Raw genomic sequence first — 16,733 nt, 5'->3', positions numbered from 1 at the left:
GAGGCTGCATGCTGAGGACTGTGTCACAGGGCCAGAAAGGTGGCTACATTTGAAGGAGTCTTTACAACCCATACTGCATTGACACTTGCTATGTTCCTGCCCCGGAAACCATGGGGGTTTGCTGCTCCCTTCCCTTCCCTGGCTTAGGTGGTCTTCCTGGAAAGTGTGCACTCCTATGCAATCCGCAATCCCCTCTCCATTTACCCGAGTGCCAGTGTCTACCTTTGCATCTCTGGCAGCCGAAGCTCCAGCTGCAGGGTCTCCCCACTGTCCCTCTAATGTTGGCTCATTGCAGAACCCCATAACCCTCTGCTGCCTCTCCTGTAAGTGTCCTGACTGTCCTACGCAGTCTCCATGACACTTACCAAATTTGTCACGTCTTTACCCACAATGTCATTTCTTCCCTATTGGATGGTCTCTCTCCCATCTAGACCCAGCATGCCAGGAACCTTGCCCTTGAAGTGCTCAACGGGCCGAACAAATGAATCACGACTGACGACCCAGCCACTCAGAGGTGAGCAATGTCGCATTTCCAGACAGGACCCTGGTGATGGGGTGCGGTGGGGTCGGTGGTCACTGTGTTCATATTTCAGGTTTATTGAATACAGCGCTGGAAGCCAGCAATAAAAGTAAAAGGGCTTTTATGAGCTCTGTGTGGCATCATTCCCAAGAACTCTGAGGGATGGAGCCCTGCCTGCTCTGCCACACTATTGGAAAAGGCTACGAGAACAGGTAAGAGGGACCACTGTTGGGGTGACCAGGCTCGATGTGCCAGCCCTGAGGCAGATGTACCCCTGTTAGGGTCAAGTGGGCCTCAAAAAAGGAAGCAAGTCTTGACATCACCCTGCAAGCACCATCCAGTACATGCCTTATTTCTTGCGTCACCAGTGTGGGACCAGCCAAGAGTTCACGTCCCACCTACATCTTCGTGGGATTCTCAACTTTCCCTAGGAAGAGAATCGATTCTGTGTTTCTGTCCCAGAGCAGTATCAGGAAGGGCTGGTTGAAGGAGATGACAGAAGAGGGACTGTCCTTTGAGCGGACTATAAGCTTGGTGGTGGTGGCTGCCGCGGCTTCTGTCCCCTCCTCACTGACGTCCAGTACAGCCTTGTGAGCAGCCTGTGAAGGGTGAGGGGGGACAGATGTCAGTGACTCCCACAAAAGCTGTGACATGAGCCTGGAGTAATGACGACTGCTGCCACTTTCTCTTCTAGGGCTGAGGTTTCAGCCTGCGACCAATAGCCAAGGTGTGGGATGGGCTGGGAACCACCTGCGAGGACAGGCATTCGTTTTCCCAGGTGCTTATGAGTGTTTCCCCTTGGGTAAAGCTCTACCGGGTTCATCATATCCCATGGAGACCTTTCAGCCTTTCTTCCCTGGGGACCAGTGGCAAAAATGTCCCCAGAACCACATCTGACCATCACAGCCCATTATTAAATTAACACATTAAGTCAAGGATCAAAAACCTGATGGATCTGAACTTGAATGTGGACAGAGGCTAGACAGTGAACAAGGAGACCCTCTCTGGTGGACAGGAATGCCTGGGTCACCTGCCAGGCTAAGTAAGGGTCTTCAGATGCAGCAATTACTGTATCATGTGGGAAGGGAATTCAACAGTCCCTCACAAGGGAACCTAAAATCTGGAATTTTACACCCAGACTCCTCCCCCACTTCAGGATAAACATCCCATCTGCAGGTACAAAAGGCGCCTGGCAGTGACTGTCATTACACCTGCTTGGGAGTTCAACTGTGCAGGGAAGGAAGGGAAGCCCGATGGCCATTGCTCTTCCACTGCAGGTGTGTGGCAACATTGTTGCTTGCTGGCGACAGGCCTCCTTTGCAAAGAAGCACGGACTATTTGCTTGAAGAGAGATTATGGGTACTGTGAGTTAGATTGTGGTAGCCATAACGGCCCAGGCTCGGCAGCCACAACACCTGGTCTTTTCTTTGGCCATTAAGTGCTTCTGCTTCTCTATAGTCTGTCACCTTCTCAGTAAGGTGAGAGTCCTTTGTGAGCTGTCTTCCAGCACCGACTTTCTTACAAACCTCTCTAGCAACTCACTTTAGAAACCTGCAGGAAGCGTGTCTTTGAAATTCCAGAAAAGTCAGCATTTGCGTCAAAGGCATCACGGATCCCCATTTTGGGGAGGATAGTTTCCAGGTTGTAGGAAGCAGAAATGGAAAATTTGGGAATGAACACCTTGATCCACCTATGGAGAACAGAAAGGGAACAGTTGTGGTCATAATGTCTTCATATCGGTTTCCTTGTGGTGTTTCGGAGACTCTGCTTTCTCCAGCACATTAGTGACTGCTAAAGCCGTCCCCACGTGCCAGCCACAAACCACCAGGATGCTCTGTCTGTGAGCCTCCCAGCTGAGCAAGTCCATCTCTGGGGATCAGAATAAAGCACCCTAGTAAGAACCAGAGATGAGACAATGGCTCCGCATGGGTACCACAGCCGAGATCAGAGTGACATTAGGAAGTGATGGTAGCTCACCCACCAGTCATATAACCTGGCCGTGCCCAGCAGGACTTCCTGAGACAAGCAGCCCTGCTAATCTCCCATAGCAACAAAACTCCCCAGAATGGATTACCATTGCTGGGAACATACCTACACCCATCTTGTCCAATATGATCACCACTGGCCACATGTGACTCCTGAACAATCTGACACATGCCTACAGCAGACAAGGAGCTGAACCCTTACTTTTATTAATTTATTTGTTTACATTGACTGATTGATGGGGCTTGGTGTCCCGTGTGCAATAAACAGTGCGCGTGAGTATGTGTGTGTGGTTGTGTAGGTCAGAGGACAACTTTCGGGAGTCAGTTCTCCCCTTCTGACTTGGGGATATTGGGGTGGGGGGGTCAAACTCAGGTTGTCTGGCTCTGGAGCAAGAACTGGTACCCACTGAGCTATTTCACTACCCATTAATTTTGTCTTATTTTACTTAAATATAAATGACCACATGTGGCCAGTGGCTACCACATTGGTTAGCACAAACCTAGACTTTTGCATCTTATCTTTTTCTGCAATAGTTCCCCCCCCCCCGAGCAAGCACCACTTATTTATTGAGCATTTACCATGAACCACTATCCTGGGTATGTTCAGCAACATTTCTCTCATTTTTAGAGATGGTTAAGCCCAACCATAGTGCTTGTCGACGTTGATATGCTTATATGTTCATATGTTTAGTTTCTCACAGATATAAAAGCACGGGACGTTGCAGAGATATCCCAGTCTTCACCTGTCAAGCCTCCTTGACCCTAGTACCACAAATGATGTCTGCTAACCTGGGCGTCTCTGCATTCTCTGGTTCCATCTGTTCTACCTTCCTTCAGCCTCCCCCATACCATGTCTTCTTTCTTCACCTAGCCCTGGTGCAGCAAGAGAAGAGAAGAAACCCCGAAAGCGTCTCTTGATTCTTCACCTTCCATCTTTGTCAGTGATGCTACCTCCATCAGAAATGCCCGCTCCTGGTCTCTATGTTCCATGTCCCACCTGAGGCAAGCATAGGGAGCAGCTCAATGATGTGGGGACTCTGCTTGATCTGGGCTATGCACACAATCCCCTCCAAACAATGTACCTAGCAGCCTGTTGGCCACCTAGGATCCCTGACCTGCACGGACCTGCACATACATCTGCTTTAATCAATGGAACAACTTACTTCCCTTAAGAACCCCTTGATAACATGTCCCAAGCACAATCAGGAACTATGGGCAATGAGCCTGTCTAGACTAAACTGGTTTTGGATGCATATAAATAAGACAAAATCTGTGAACTTTTAAGGAGAGTTCCCTATTTAGCAATTTAAGTCTGTGCACAATTAGGTATGCATGTGATTAAAATGAGAAGCATTATAAAGACGAGATATGAGCAGCAAACAAATGATTGACTACCTGACCTAATCTATCAATCAAAACAGGGGAGCACCCCTGCTATGTCCTTAGAAATCAAACTCCTCCTCCTCTTGAGCCTCATAAAAGGATGCTTCAAACAATCGGGCCTTTGAGTAGCCCTATTTGTGTGACCCACTACCGACCTTGCCAGCCTGTTGCTTTCTGATCTGTATTATCGCCTTGCTTTGAAAAAAGTTTCCTTGCTCTTTTGAAATCTCTGTGATATTCCACTTGAATAAGAGACCAGGAACCCTGGCCATCACTGTACGCCCATATTTATCGCCGGATCATCACTGCCCTCTTGAAACACACCCCTTCCGAAAGCGAGCTCCCTCAGCTCATAAGCTCCTGCACACTTTGCCTGCTTTCCTGGGACATTGGTCCCTGTCTTACTTAAATGACTCTTATTCTCAGACTTATCTTTTCTTTCCTCTTAGATGACCAACACCTGAGGATGGTGAAGATGACAGGGAAACCACATAAGGAGACTCCAACAAATATCGGTATCTTTTGTATCATATAATTAATATCCCCTTCTCTACAGTCTGTGCAGAGCTAACAACATTGCTGTTAGCTGATGTTCATTAGGCACTTACAACTGCCCAGATGTTCTCTGCCACTTTCTAAGTAGCAATGTGGCTTCAGCAACCTCTAAGTCCGGACACCGTGGCCCTTACTTTACAAGTGAGCACCAGGACCTTGATTGGTTTGCATTCCAGCTCTTACAAACATAATTTCATAAATCTCAACATCACCTTGGCTTCTAGGGTGACCTCTATTTGGATATAATACCATGGTGACAGAATAGCTTTGCATGCGTGGCCTTGGAGATTCACTGTGCTGATTTGAATGAGAAATCTCCCCCAGGGGCCCAGGCATCAGAACACTTAGTCCCCCATTGGCAGTGCTGCATGGAGAGGTTATAGGGAAGTCCTTGCTGGAGGAAGGACATCACTGGAGTGGGCTTCAAGAGGTTAAAGTTTTCCCAGAGAACCTAGACAACAATGAGGACCCTAAGACAGACAGACATGGATCTAATCTACATGGGAAATAGAAAAAGACAAGATGTCCTGAGTAAATTGGGAGCACAGGGACCATAGGAGAGGGTTGAAGGGGAGAGGGGAGGCAGGGAGGGGAGCAGAAAAAAAATGTATAGCTCAATAAAATTAATAAAAAAGAAAAAATTGGATGAAGACATATATTATAAAACATTGAAAATATTGGGCTAGAGAGGTGACACAGGGGTTAATAGCATTGCCTGCCCCCGCCCCCTGCAAGGACCTGGGCTTCATTCTCAGCACCCACATGGCCACTTATAACTTTCTGTAACTCTAGTCCCAGGGAATCCGATGGTATTCTGAAATACATTCAGGAAAAATACTCATATACATAAAAATTAATAAATCCAAATAAAAAAAGAATTTGAAGTTACACCCTTCTCTCTATTCACCCTCTGCTTCACGCTTGCTTTTCTTTTTTCTTTTTTCTTTTTTTGGTTTTTCGAGACAGTGTTTCTCTGCAGCTTTTTTTAGAGCCTGTCCTGGAACTAGCTCTTGTAGACCAGGCTGGCCTCAAACTCGCAGAAATCCGCCTGCCTCTGCCTCCCGAGTGCTGGGATTAAAGGCGTGAGCCATCACCGCCCAGCTTCACGCTTGCTTTTGATACATCTCCCAGCTTCCTGTTCCCATCGTCATGCCTACCACTTCCTGCCATGCCTCACTGCCCTGATTCGCTCTTATCCCTCTGAATGAATTCTTCCTGGATCATGGTGTTTTGTCACCTAACAGAAAGGTGACTGATACACTTACTTACCCTCAAGGAAACAGTTTCCCTCTGGGGAAGCAGGGAGGGGAAGGGAAGCAGAGGATGATGAAGCTATGTACCAGGTGGAAGTGGAGTTCGTGTGGTGCCCTGTGGACACAGCATCAGATTCACCCTCCGGCAGGCAGCGGAGGCTCGGCACACAGGACTTATTCCTGAACGGCGGCTACCACATTCCCTGTCCTGCACCCACCCATCCTTGGCTGAACAGCCCCTGGCAAACTGATGGCATGCGCACCTTTTCTGGAGTGAGCGGTTCCACTTCCTCAACCTCCTGGCTGACAGACTCTTCTCCAGCTGCCACATCTTGCCCTTGCCAGGGAGAACAAAGAAGGCCACGGCATCTCCCCTGTAGTCCATCTGCAGCACAGAGCAGTCCAGCTCTCTGTCCACTCCAAAAGAAAACAACTCCGTCTGGTGCATCATGGGGACGTGCACAGTGGTGCCCTGGCTCAGGAGGAATGGGAAGCTCTTGATGGTATTGGCGGCACTGAAGGGCTGTGTCCAGTTAGCTAGCATGGAGAAAGAAGGGAAGAAGAGAGGGAAGGGTTCTGTCAGTGCAAAAGAAGAGAGGGGTTTATATCCCTGCTGTCTGCCAGGTGAAGACAGGGTGCGGGGGGAGATGAGGACCTTTAAAAACTCATTTCTCCATAAAAAACAACTATGACTAGATTTCCAGGCCCAGATTTAATTCCCAATACACATGCAAACACATGCACACACCACACCTACCATACAACACACCCACACCCACAAAGATATATGTAACACACACCATACATATACATATACATAAAACACACACACATATACACCACACACAGAGGCACAAACAAATGCACACACATACACCCCCATGTATATGTAGCATGTTATACATACCATACACACATATCATACACCACACACATTTACCACATGCCACATACACACACCACAAATATGCCCCACATGCCTCACATACCACAAATATATCACACCCATGCTTGCATACACACACACAAATACCCCACACATACCACACCCACGCTTTCATACACACACACAAGTACCCCAAACATACCACACCCATGCTTTCATACTCACAAATACCCTGCACATACCACACTCACCCACCCTAACATGCACTTTCACATAGGCACACCATACGCTATAATACATACCACACACCAAATACACTTCCACACACACTACACCCCAAAGGTCACATCACACACACACACATCATACAAGATATTCACACCATACACACACTTGCACACATACAAAGACACCCCACTTATTGGCTACTACACACACACCTTACAGCACACACACACACACACACACACACACACACACACACACACACACACACCCTGTCAACAATGGTCAGAATCAATTCACTTTTAACTCTGGACAATATATAAATCCTTATAGTTGAGAAACAAAAAAATGAAGGAAAAAAACTGTGTCTTGCTAGAAGTTGTGAAGTTTGGTATTCTAGTGTGCTCTGGTTCTAGACTCCATTCTCTGCTCTGAATGATTTGTGGAATGGTGAAGTTTGTGTTATTCTAGCGTGCTCTGGTTCTAGACTCCACTCTCTGTTCTGGATGGCTGTGGAAAATAACAACCAGCATTTGCAGTGAAATCAGGACAGGGCTAGAACACTTTGCAGCCTCATTCCCATCAGGCATAGTGGCTCACAGCTGTAATCCAGAACTTGGGAGGCCAAGGCTGGAAGATTGTGAGGTTTGAAGCTATCTTAGGTTACAGAAAGAGAACATATTTCAAAACAACAGCCATAGACTCATTCTCAAAGAATTGTTTTTATCTGACCTGCCTTCTACAATACCAAAAGAATGACTTATAAAATCTGTCTGTATTTAATCTGACTTGGAGTTCAGCCAAGGCAAATATCATTTCCCCAGTGACAATTGCCAAGACAGTGGCAGGCAGAATCCTGAAGCACCTCAGGCATCACATAACAGTTGAGACACCAACCACAAAGCTTAAGAGGACAAACTGAGAAGAGAGGAGGAAGCCCGTACCAACCCAAATGACAAAGTGAGTACCTCTACACTACCTATCTACCCTTCCCTAAACACTGTCCTGGTCTTTCAGAACTCCGGCAACCACAGCCTTATGGTGCCCCGAGGAGAGTTCGTTCAAGACAAATGGCAGAATCTTGATCTGAATGGCCAGCCTTGTGACACCTTTCCTGGCACAGGTCCCATTCTTTAGCTACCCTACAGCTCAGCGGTAGTCTAGAAGGATTGTAAACTGCATTAGTGCAACCAGAGAAACAGGAACAGAGTCTGGCGGGGGTGGGGGTTCAATGTGTCATTACCGAAGGACCTTCGAAGAACTATCATGGTGTGACCTGCATGGGGCTCACACAACTGATTGAGGTTTACTCTGCCTATAGGTGTGGGAGTGTGTTCCAAATGCAATTACAGGCAAGTGTCCTCACTTCCTGGCTACCTAGAGGGTAGATAAGAAATAAGACAACAGAGAAATAAACAAATAAATGTCTAAAGAATCCAATGTTCACAGGAGATTTGCAAACTTCCAGCATATCTCAAACATGCAGAGGACCCAGACATGAGCAGAGCTATTGGCAGCTTGGAAACTCTCTTTAGGCATTTCGGAGCTCTTACTGCCAGCTGGTCTTGGGGTTCACAAACAGAAAATGAAGGGTGAGCCAAAATGATAGACTGCCTAGTTGAATGTGGATGGTGAGGTGCAATATGCATGCAGTGACCCTCTGCAAAGATTGGGGAATCTTCCAGACAAGAAGCCATCTGTGATGTTAAAGAATTCATTTGAAAGAAACAGGAAACAATTGCCACAACGAACAGCAACAAGAATGGACCCTCCAGAAAAATGGATGCATGGAAGAAAAGCTGGATGGTTGAACTGGCGGTTGGAGGGAGGGAAGGAGGCACAAGGGAAAGGTGGGAAGTGGGATAAGCCATGACACAGCGATCCACATAGCTCTGACATCCAGACACTCAGTGTCCGGCACAGTCCTGTGAGGCCGTGTATGCTCAGTGACTGCCCAGCTGAGCATCGCAGACAGAAACAGAGGGGGCACTTAGTCATTGACACACCTTTTACAGCAACACACTTTGCACCCTGGGGCAAGAGAGAGGCAGGGGTAGAACTGAAACCCAGGGCCATGTGATTTCAAAACGGACGCTCAGACTGCTTGGGAACAGTGCCGTTCATGACGGCGTCTTCTTAAACAGCAAAGCTCTTGTGAATGATGGACCAGCTTAACCACACTTCCAAACCTTTGCCACTGTTTTCACCCCTGGGATGGCTTTTGAAACTGGCCTGTAAGGGACCCTTGTGCCACTGCTCTGAAGTTGTCAGGGAGTAGTAGGAAGACAGGGGCTGGTGGCAAAATACAAGCTCTTCTTCTCCCAAATAGAGGACATTTCGGGGTCCTCTTTGCTGAACACAGTGTCAGCCAAGTCTTTAGCACAGCCTCTTGGTTCATGCTAAGGCAGAACTGAATGAGGCCCCATGTTAATGAATGAATGGCAGCTGGAGAGAGAACAGAAGTCTGCCAAGGATGCGCAGGTAGCTACTTGCAAAGCTGATGAGAGCTCAGGCACACCCTGCTGTCTAGGACTTGTTTTACATACTGGTCTCCTTGACTACACAACACCAAGAAGAAAAGAAATGTAAATCAGGGGTGGGCTAGGGTTGTGTGTCTCTCAGCAGCAGTTTTGTGCCTGCACTCACAGAGCCCTGGGTTCAGTCCCCACTGCATATATGGGGTATGGTGAAGACACCTATAATCCCAGCACTAAGGAGGTGGAAGCAGGAAGAATCAGACGTTTAAGGTCATCCTACAGCAGCATGATGGAGGCCATCTTGAAATACATAAGAACCTGATTCAAAAACAAACAAACAAATAAAACAAATAAAACACCCAAGTAAATGAAAAGGAAAGGGAAGGGAAGGGAAAAAAAGAAAAGAGAAACCCGACTTCACCTTTAAAGAAGATATGGTTCACCAGGACCATGGCGGTCTGAGAATCAAGGTCTTGGATTACATCCACCACCTTCCCTTTGGTTTCCTTCTCCACATAGCGGTTGATCCGTGCCTGGGCAGTGTCAGTGTCTGAGAAGTCTTCGGAAAAGACTTTGGTCCCATAAAGCTTCTTGACCCTGTCCAGGAAACTGGCCTGCAGCTGCAGGCCCTTCCTGATGAAGAGGACACTGCCCATCCTCAAATCTCGGTCTTTGTGGCACACATTCAGCGAGTGGACCAGGTGCTCGAAGCCCAGATGAATGGTGGGTTCCGGTGCGCCCAGGAGGTCGAAGCCAAGGCTCCGGAGGATCTGCATCTTGGTGGCTGAGCGGGCCCCCAGGGACAGCATGGCCAGGGAAGTCGAGATGCTCACGGGAGAAAAGAGGACGTTCTGACCTGGGTTTTCCTGAACCAGCCTCTGGTACAGGGAGAAGGCAAACATGGTGTTGCTGGGAGACACCTTAGAGGCTGGGTTGCTCTTCATGGAGGGAGGGTGGGGGGACTCTCTGTTGCTGAGATTGGAATTGGATGAGGACATACAGACGATTGGAGCAGTGACGCCAACCAATAGAAGAACTCGGTAAAAAGAAGAGCCCATTTGGAAGGAAGGAAGTCTGTAAAACAGAAGGGTCCCATCGTGGGGAGGTAAGCTGAGGGCCCAGGTGGGGCCTCCCACTCTTCCATGGAGGCTCATTTGAGCCTCTCAGAAATCCTGCCAAGTCAGTGCTGTGTGTGTTCTGATCCTACAGTGAGCAAGAAGTGGTTGTGTAACTCAGTGCAGGTCATAGGTGAGGCTGTCTGCTAAGTAGGGTACCAGTTAGAGCTCCATCCCAAATCCAGGCTTTTCACTGTTTCTGATTCCTTCAATAATGCTCAAAACCACCAGGACCTTAAAAGCATGTTGTTACCTTGCAAACATGAGGACCAAAGCAAAGTCAGAAGTGACAGCCAGGCCTTCACAGATGCCTCTAAATATTCTTATCCCTTCTGGATGGATGGCATCATTGCCTCCCTACCCTGTCTGTTCCCAGCCACATGCATTTCCTGATGCATGCATGTCTCTGAAAGCATGGACACCAGGGTCTGGGGCTGTAGTTCAGTCAGTAGAGTCTTTACTTACCATGCACTAAATTTTAGAGTTCCACCCCCAACACCACATAAATAGGACATGTGGCAAACACCTGTAGTCCAGGCACTATTGTGAGGTATCAGTGGGAAGATTAGAAATTCAACGTCATCTCTACTACATAGGAGTTCAAGTCCAGCCTAGGCTATGAGACTCTCCCCTCCTCCCCGAAAGGATGGAATGCAGTTCCAATCCTAGGGAGGTAGAGGCAGAAGCAGGTGGATCTTTGTGAGGTTGAGGCCAACCTGGCTTACATAGAAAGCTCCAGGCCAGCCAGGGAGACATAGTAAGAGTCTCTAATAAAAGAGACAGGCGTGTATGACAAGGTGTGCCTGTAATCACAGCGCTGGGCAGACTGAGGCAGGAGGATGGCCATGAGCTCCAGACCAGCCTGAGCTACATAGCCAGATTCCCCTCCAAGCAGGGGAGAGGAGGGAAGGAGAAGAGAAGGGAGAGGAAAGGATGGGAGGGAAAGGAAAGCCCATGACCAATTGCTGGTTTTGGAACTTCGAGCTTCCTGATGCTTTTGAGCAGCTGACTCCAGCCAGGGCTGCCCCATCCTCTCAAGCCTCAACTAGAAAGACATTGGAATGTGAGGAGTCAAGGGAATCAAAGGCTTAAGATGAATTAAGTTTGGCCTAAATATTCTTCATACATAGTAAACTGTAACCCAACTTGTTATTCAGACAGACTATAACTAACCTACCAGTGTAAAAAGCAGAGGGAGTGTTAGCCAATCACAGACAGCCAACTGTTCAAACCATGGTCGGATTAGGTGGTCACAAATCAGTCAGGCTGTCCCCAGCTCACCTGTGTTTGTCACTGTGAAGTCAACCTGCCTGTGTGGGATTTTATTGTACTGCTTGCTTTCTGAGAGAGTCTCCCTGTGTATCCCAGCCTGGCACAAACTTGTAATCTTCCTACCTCCATCCCCCCAAATGTTGCGATTACAGGTGGGTACCACCATGACTAGTGGCTGGAGAATGCCGAATGGCTTCTGGTCTGGATTGCTGCCTACTTCTGTCATTATAAATAAAGCCAATTAAGGTTTGCAAAACCAGGGCTTAGGGAGGCATCTCAGTCAGTGAAGTGCTTGCTTTGCAAACATGAGGACCTGAGTTAAATCCCCAGAGCCAGGTTTAAAAAGTCTGGAATGTTGACTCAACCTAGTAATGCCAGCTCTGGAGAGGCAAGGGCCGGCAGATCCCTGGGACTTGCTAGTCAGGCAGCCTGGCCTACCTGAAGGATGCTATCCCAGCAAGAGACTCTGTCTCAAAAGCAAGGTGGATTGTGCTACCCACAAGGTGACTCTTCTGAACTTCACATCACGGAAACACATAGGCATATGCACGCGTGCACACTCATATACCTGTACACACTCTTTCTGTCTCTCTGTCTCTGTCTCTCTCACACTCTCTCACACACAAGCACACACACACACACACACACACACACACACACACACAGAGAGAGAGAGAGAGAGAGAGAGAGAGAGAGAGAGAGAGAGAGAGAGGAGATATACAAAGCTGGATCTGTTGTCATCTCTCTCAACAAGATTAAGTGGCTTAGTGGCTACTTAGTAAGCCACTCCAGAAGAACAGGACTGGGTCTACCTTAACTCTGACATCCATCACAGGCAGGGAACCCATCCCAACCTCGGTTCCCAGTTTTGCTTTGTAAACAGGAGTCTACCTTACAGGGTTAAGCAATTGCGAGTGGGGCAGTGGTACTCAATAAGGGACTTTCATCATTGCTACTGCTTTAATTGACTCTGACAATTTGATTTAGGGTAATTTCGTGCAGCGATCATTCCAGGATTCCCAGCCCTGTTTAGTTCCTAAACCACCCCTGCGCCACCTTTAAGGGTTCTGCTTTAACATACTTACACAGAGGCCCTGTGGCTTGACTCTGATATCCTGTGAAAGAGGGAGATAGAAGATTAAATGGCAGTGTGGGATCTGGGCCAAACCAAAGGGGAAAAAAGAAAACAGCACATGTTCCCGCAAGTCATGAGCTTCTGAAATCTTTTCTAGAACCTTCTCTTTACTTTAAAGCCGCCTCTCTATGGTCTAGACAGTCTTCACCCCATCGCCCTTTTATGAGCCCCTCAGCCTCTGTCACACTTTGCTCTCTGGTCACTTACACCACAATGAGATAACTGTCACTTATTCTTGTCACGAGGACACCTCTATATTTCACTTCTGACTGAGAAGAAAAGGCTTCACTCCCCAAACAAGAGTTTGGCCACACGTGAAACAATTAATTTCATAAGACACGGGAAAGAGGAAGGGAAAGGCAGAAGACCCTTTGCGAAGAGCCACAAAAATATCCATACAGTACTGGTCCGTGCCACACCTGACCTCATGGGACGGCCGAGCACTTCCTGCCGCATCTGATTAGACTTAGAAGGGTCTGCGTGGAGAATCCTTTACAAACTTATAAATCAGCTTTGTAGTCTTGTACGTCTGGAAGCAGGACAGTGTCTGTAAGCCACGCACTCAGGTAGCTTCCTGGCTTTTCTGTCTGCTCCATGCTGACCCTAAGATGATACAGTAAAAGCTCAGGTCTCTTCCTTCTCCAAGAGACCACACTAGGGGTACCAGGCAAGCTGTACACTGTACTCTACCACTATCGCCTCTTTTCCCTACTCCCCTCCTTCTCTCCTGCATTATTCTGAAGGCTCTGGAATCCTCTCTCTCTTTCTCTCTCTCTCTCTCTCTCCCCATCTGTCCCTCCCATCTTTCCCCTCTCTCCCTCTCTCTCCCTCTCTCTTCCTCTCTCTCCCCCCTGTCTGTCTCTGTCTCTGTCTCTGTCTCTCTCTCTCTCTCTCTCTCTCTCTCTCTCTCTCTCCTTCAGCAGAACATTCCCGAGAATCTTCACCATCTCATGCTTCCAGAGCTCTTGGGAGTGCAGACAAACATGCTCCACGGTTGACGTCTCCCTTTGCCTTTCACCCCAGTGCTCAATGCTATGTCCATCTGTTTGCCCATACTTGACACTAATAGCTGTCTACTGTGAGCTCCCTAGCACCAGTCTCCCCACTCCCATGCCCAGCAGTATTGCTTCACCTCCACATCAACCCAATGCCCCCCATCTGAAACAGAGTGGGGTTCTGATGGTAGAAGAGATGATGTCTGCATAGGCTGAATGATTTATATGGTGCACAATAGGCAGGGGCTTGAAGCAAGAAGGTAAGACTGAACCTGACTCTTCCTGACCATCAGAGAGGAGATGAAGATAAAGAAAGAGAATATGCATGGGATGAGGCTGTCTCTGTCCCTCCGACCTCAGGCAAGCTGCAGCATCTTTCAGGAGCTCAGAGGAAGGAAGTACCAAAGAGGCCCTTCCTGAAAAGCCTGGGCTTCCTCAAGACCCCAGTCGGCATAGTGAAAACATCACCAGCCAAAGCTCATTTTCTCAGCTTTCAAATCCAGCCTCATTCCCTCTTCAGCCTTCCAGAAGTCGGCTCCAGTACTTCCATGGCTGTCCCAACTCTTGTCTCTTTTCCAGCCCTGCCAAGCCCTCTCCCCTGCCCTGTTGTAGCTCAGGTGTGAGTGCACATCCTGTCAGCGGGCTCCACCTGTTGGGGGTGATGGGGACACTGTCTTTCCTGGGCTTGTCCCATCTGGGCCCATCCCTCCCATTAGCCTGGCTTTGATCCCACCCTCTATTGTCTCTCAGGGCTATTACTCAAATGCCTGCCATCCCTGTCACTCATCACACAGAACACAGGGCAACTTCCTTATGTGGAGCTGGCATATCATTCCCAGTCCCTCACAGTCCCCTCGGCGCTCAGAAGCAATAGCCAACCTTCTGCCACGCAGGCTCCTTTTCCAGTATGCCCAGTATCTCTTGCAGGTGCCCAGCTATTCTGTCATCCTATTGGGGACCACAATTCCCAGCCACAGATGCTTCCTGATCCAGCTTGAGTGCAGAGTGTTCCATCCAACCTTTCCCCACTTGGTGACCCAGCTTTTGTAAGGTATCCTAGCATGGTGGCTCTTAGCCTGGTGGCGTCCATTCATGTGCCTTCCCTTTGTCCAGCATGACTAGGAAAGTTGGACCTGCTGCTGGCCAACTTACTTTCTGCAGGAAGACATGGTTCCAACAGACCTGCACCCAGAAACAGGCCACATGGAGTCATGTATACAGACATTCATGCATGCAAATATGTATGATCACACGCCACCAGCCTTCCTCCCCATCCCACATCAAAGACAGACCCCTCAGCAGAGGAGCTTCCTCAGCCTCTGAGGGGAGAGGATGCTTCTCCCTCCACGCCCTTTCCACCAGCTGCCACTCCCCTTGTCACCGTCCCGGAATCCCCAGCTCCATCTCCTGTACTCAATATGCCTTCTCCCCGCCAATCTGGATATTGGTTTTAAATGAGCTCAAGTGTAGTCACAAGATAGAACCCAACAACCAAATGCACCCTCCCTCCTTCCGTGCATTCTGGTGCCGCCTTGTCCAACCTAAGCATCCCTGACCCTGCACCCTCATTTTAAGCTCATAGTCTGGTTTCTATAACCACAGAGTCCTCACCCACCCAGTGAATGTGTCTGAATGTTCACCTCACCTGCCTTCCCTGTGTAGGACAACAAAGGCGACCTCGGCGGCTGCTCCAGTCAGCCCTTAGGCAGCTGGATTTTGTTCAGACCTCTGCTCCTCCTCTTCCTCCTCCTCCCCTTGCTGGGGTCCAGGCCTCCAGCTGATCCTTATAAGCCTGCAGGCCTCAGCTGTTGGCTGGCAGCTCTTCCATCTCCCCCACAGATCTCACCCCACCCACAGCTTCATTGTGAAGAGATGCAAATGAAGGAGCACTTTTCATCTCCAGCCACGTCCCTTCCCTCTGGACTCCTGCATCCCTACCTGCCTACCTGCCAGCACCTCCTGACCTTACAAGCGAGTTCCAGCGCAGTAGCTCAAACTGGAATCAACTTTCCCAAACGGCTTCCTGATGAGAGTCACAGACAAACCTTTATCAGCATCTGCATCAGTGGTACCCCATCCTCCACACCCGGGCCTCAGAAACATCCTTGCACCGCCTCTTCCTCATTCCCAGGGTCATCCATCACCAGTCTTGTCAATATAACGCAAGTCAAGTCGAGAAGAATGAGGAAGAGTCTATGTGCAGATGACTCTCGGTAGCCTGGTGGATGGTGGTGGTACTGATACAGCTGTAGACAAAGGTTCTGCTGTAAGTCTTGTTGGGAGGTGCTGTCTCCACAAAAAAAGTCTCAGTAGCCTGCTACTGCTGGGAGATCTGCCATTCAACTGGTACAGTGGAGCCTCTTCAACTCCTCAATCGAGACTCCTTGAATCCTATTCTGCCCCAATTTTGAGTAATCACTTTGATTTCATTGAACCCTATTCTTGAAGTATCTCTTTTCCAGTTTTCCCCCAGAGAACTCCAATTCATTGTTTAGGTCCTAAGTCACAACACCGCCTCCAAGAAGCTGTCTTGGACGACCCACGTGAGGGAAGAAAATGGCTGCTTGTAGGTGTCTCTCTATGCTACCATCAGCCTGTTGGCAAAGCAATTACTACTGCTGTGATTTCACATCTCTCTGTGTTATTGAACACTGTGTGAGTCAGGGCTCTTGCCTGTCTTGTCCTCCCTGCTGCCCCACTCTTTGACTAACGCTAAATGCTCTCTGAGTGCTTGTTGAACGGGTCACTGAGCTGAAATTGAATTAAAAGAGCAGCTTGCCTCTGAGGAGTGGTGTTGACTGGAAACGGGTGTTGGGAACTCTCTGGTCAGTAACTCAGGAAATGCAGGGATCGTTTGATTACACTTTTGTCCAAAGCCAAGAGACTGAGATTGGCCTTATAAATTAGTATAAAAGAACCCCCACCAAGAAAA

General features: G+C 48.5%; 1 protein-coding gene across 1 annotated transcript; it reads right to left on the bottom strand.

The window, feature by feature from the left end:
* Positions 1–918: 918 nt before the first annotated feature.
* LOC119819976 (serpin A9-like) lies at positions 919–10,342 on the bottom strand. The gene is made up of 4 exons (XM_038338194.1): positions 9,706–10,342; positions 5,960–6,233; positions 2,063–2,210; positions 919–1,119 (listed from the first exon to the last, which is right to left on the bottom strand). Exons 1-4 carry the CDS (start codon positions 10,340–10,342, stop codon positions 919–921), a joined length of 1,260 nt encoding a protein of 419 aa, XP_038194122.1.
* Between the last annotated feature and the right edge of the window lie 6,391 nt (positions 10,343–16,733).

The sequence above is a fragment of the Arvicola amphibius genome, chromosome 7 (genome assembly GCF_903992535.2).
Source record: "Arvicola amphibius chromosome 7, mArvAmp1.2, whole genome shotgun sequence".
Lineage (NCBI taxonomy): Eukaryota > Metazoa > Chordata > Mammalia > Rodentia > Cricetidae > Arvicola > Arvicola amphibius.
The sequence above is the reverse complement of the archived record's forward strand: the minus strand, read 5'-3'. Positions and strand labels throughout refer to the sequence as shown.

Excerpts from the sequence above, each read along its gene's own strand:
- LOC119819976 (XM_038338194.1), bottom strand. The coding sequence starts at position 10,342 with ATGGGCTCTTCTTTTTACCGAGTTCTTCTATTGGTTGGCGTCACTGCT. Across the intron at positions 6,234-9,705 it reads GAACCATATCTTCTTTAAAG|CTAACTGGACACAGCCCTTC; the intron begins GTGAAGTCGGGT and ends TCTCCATGCTAG. Across the intron at positions 2,211-5,959 it reads AACCGCTCACTCCAGAAAAG|GTGGATCAAGGTGTTCATTC; the intron begins GTGCGCATGCCA and ends TGTTCTCCATAG.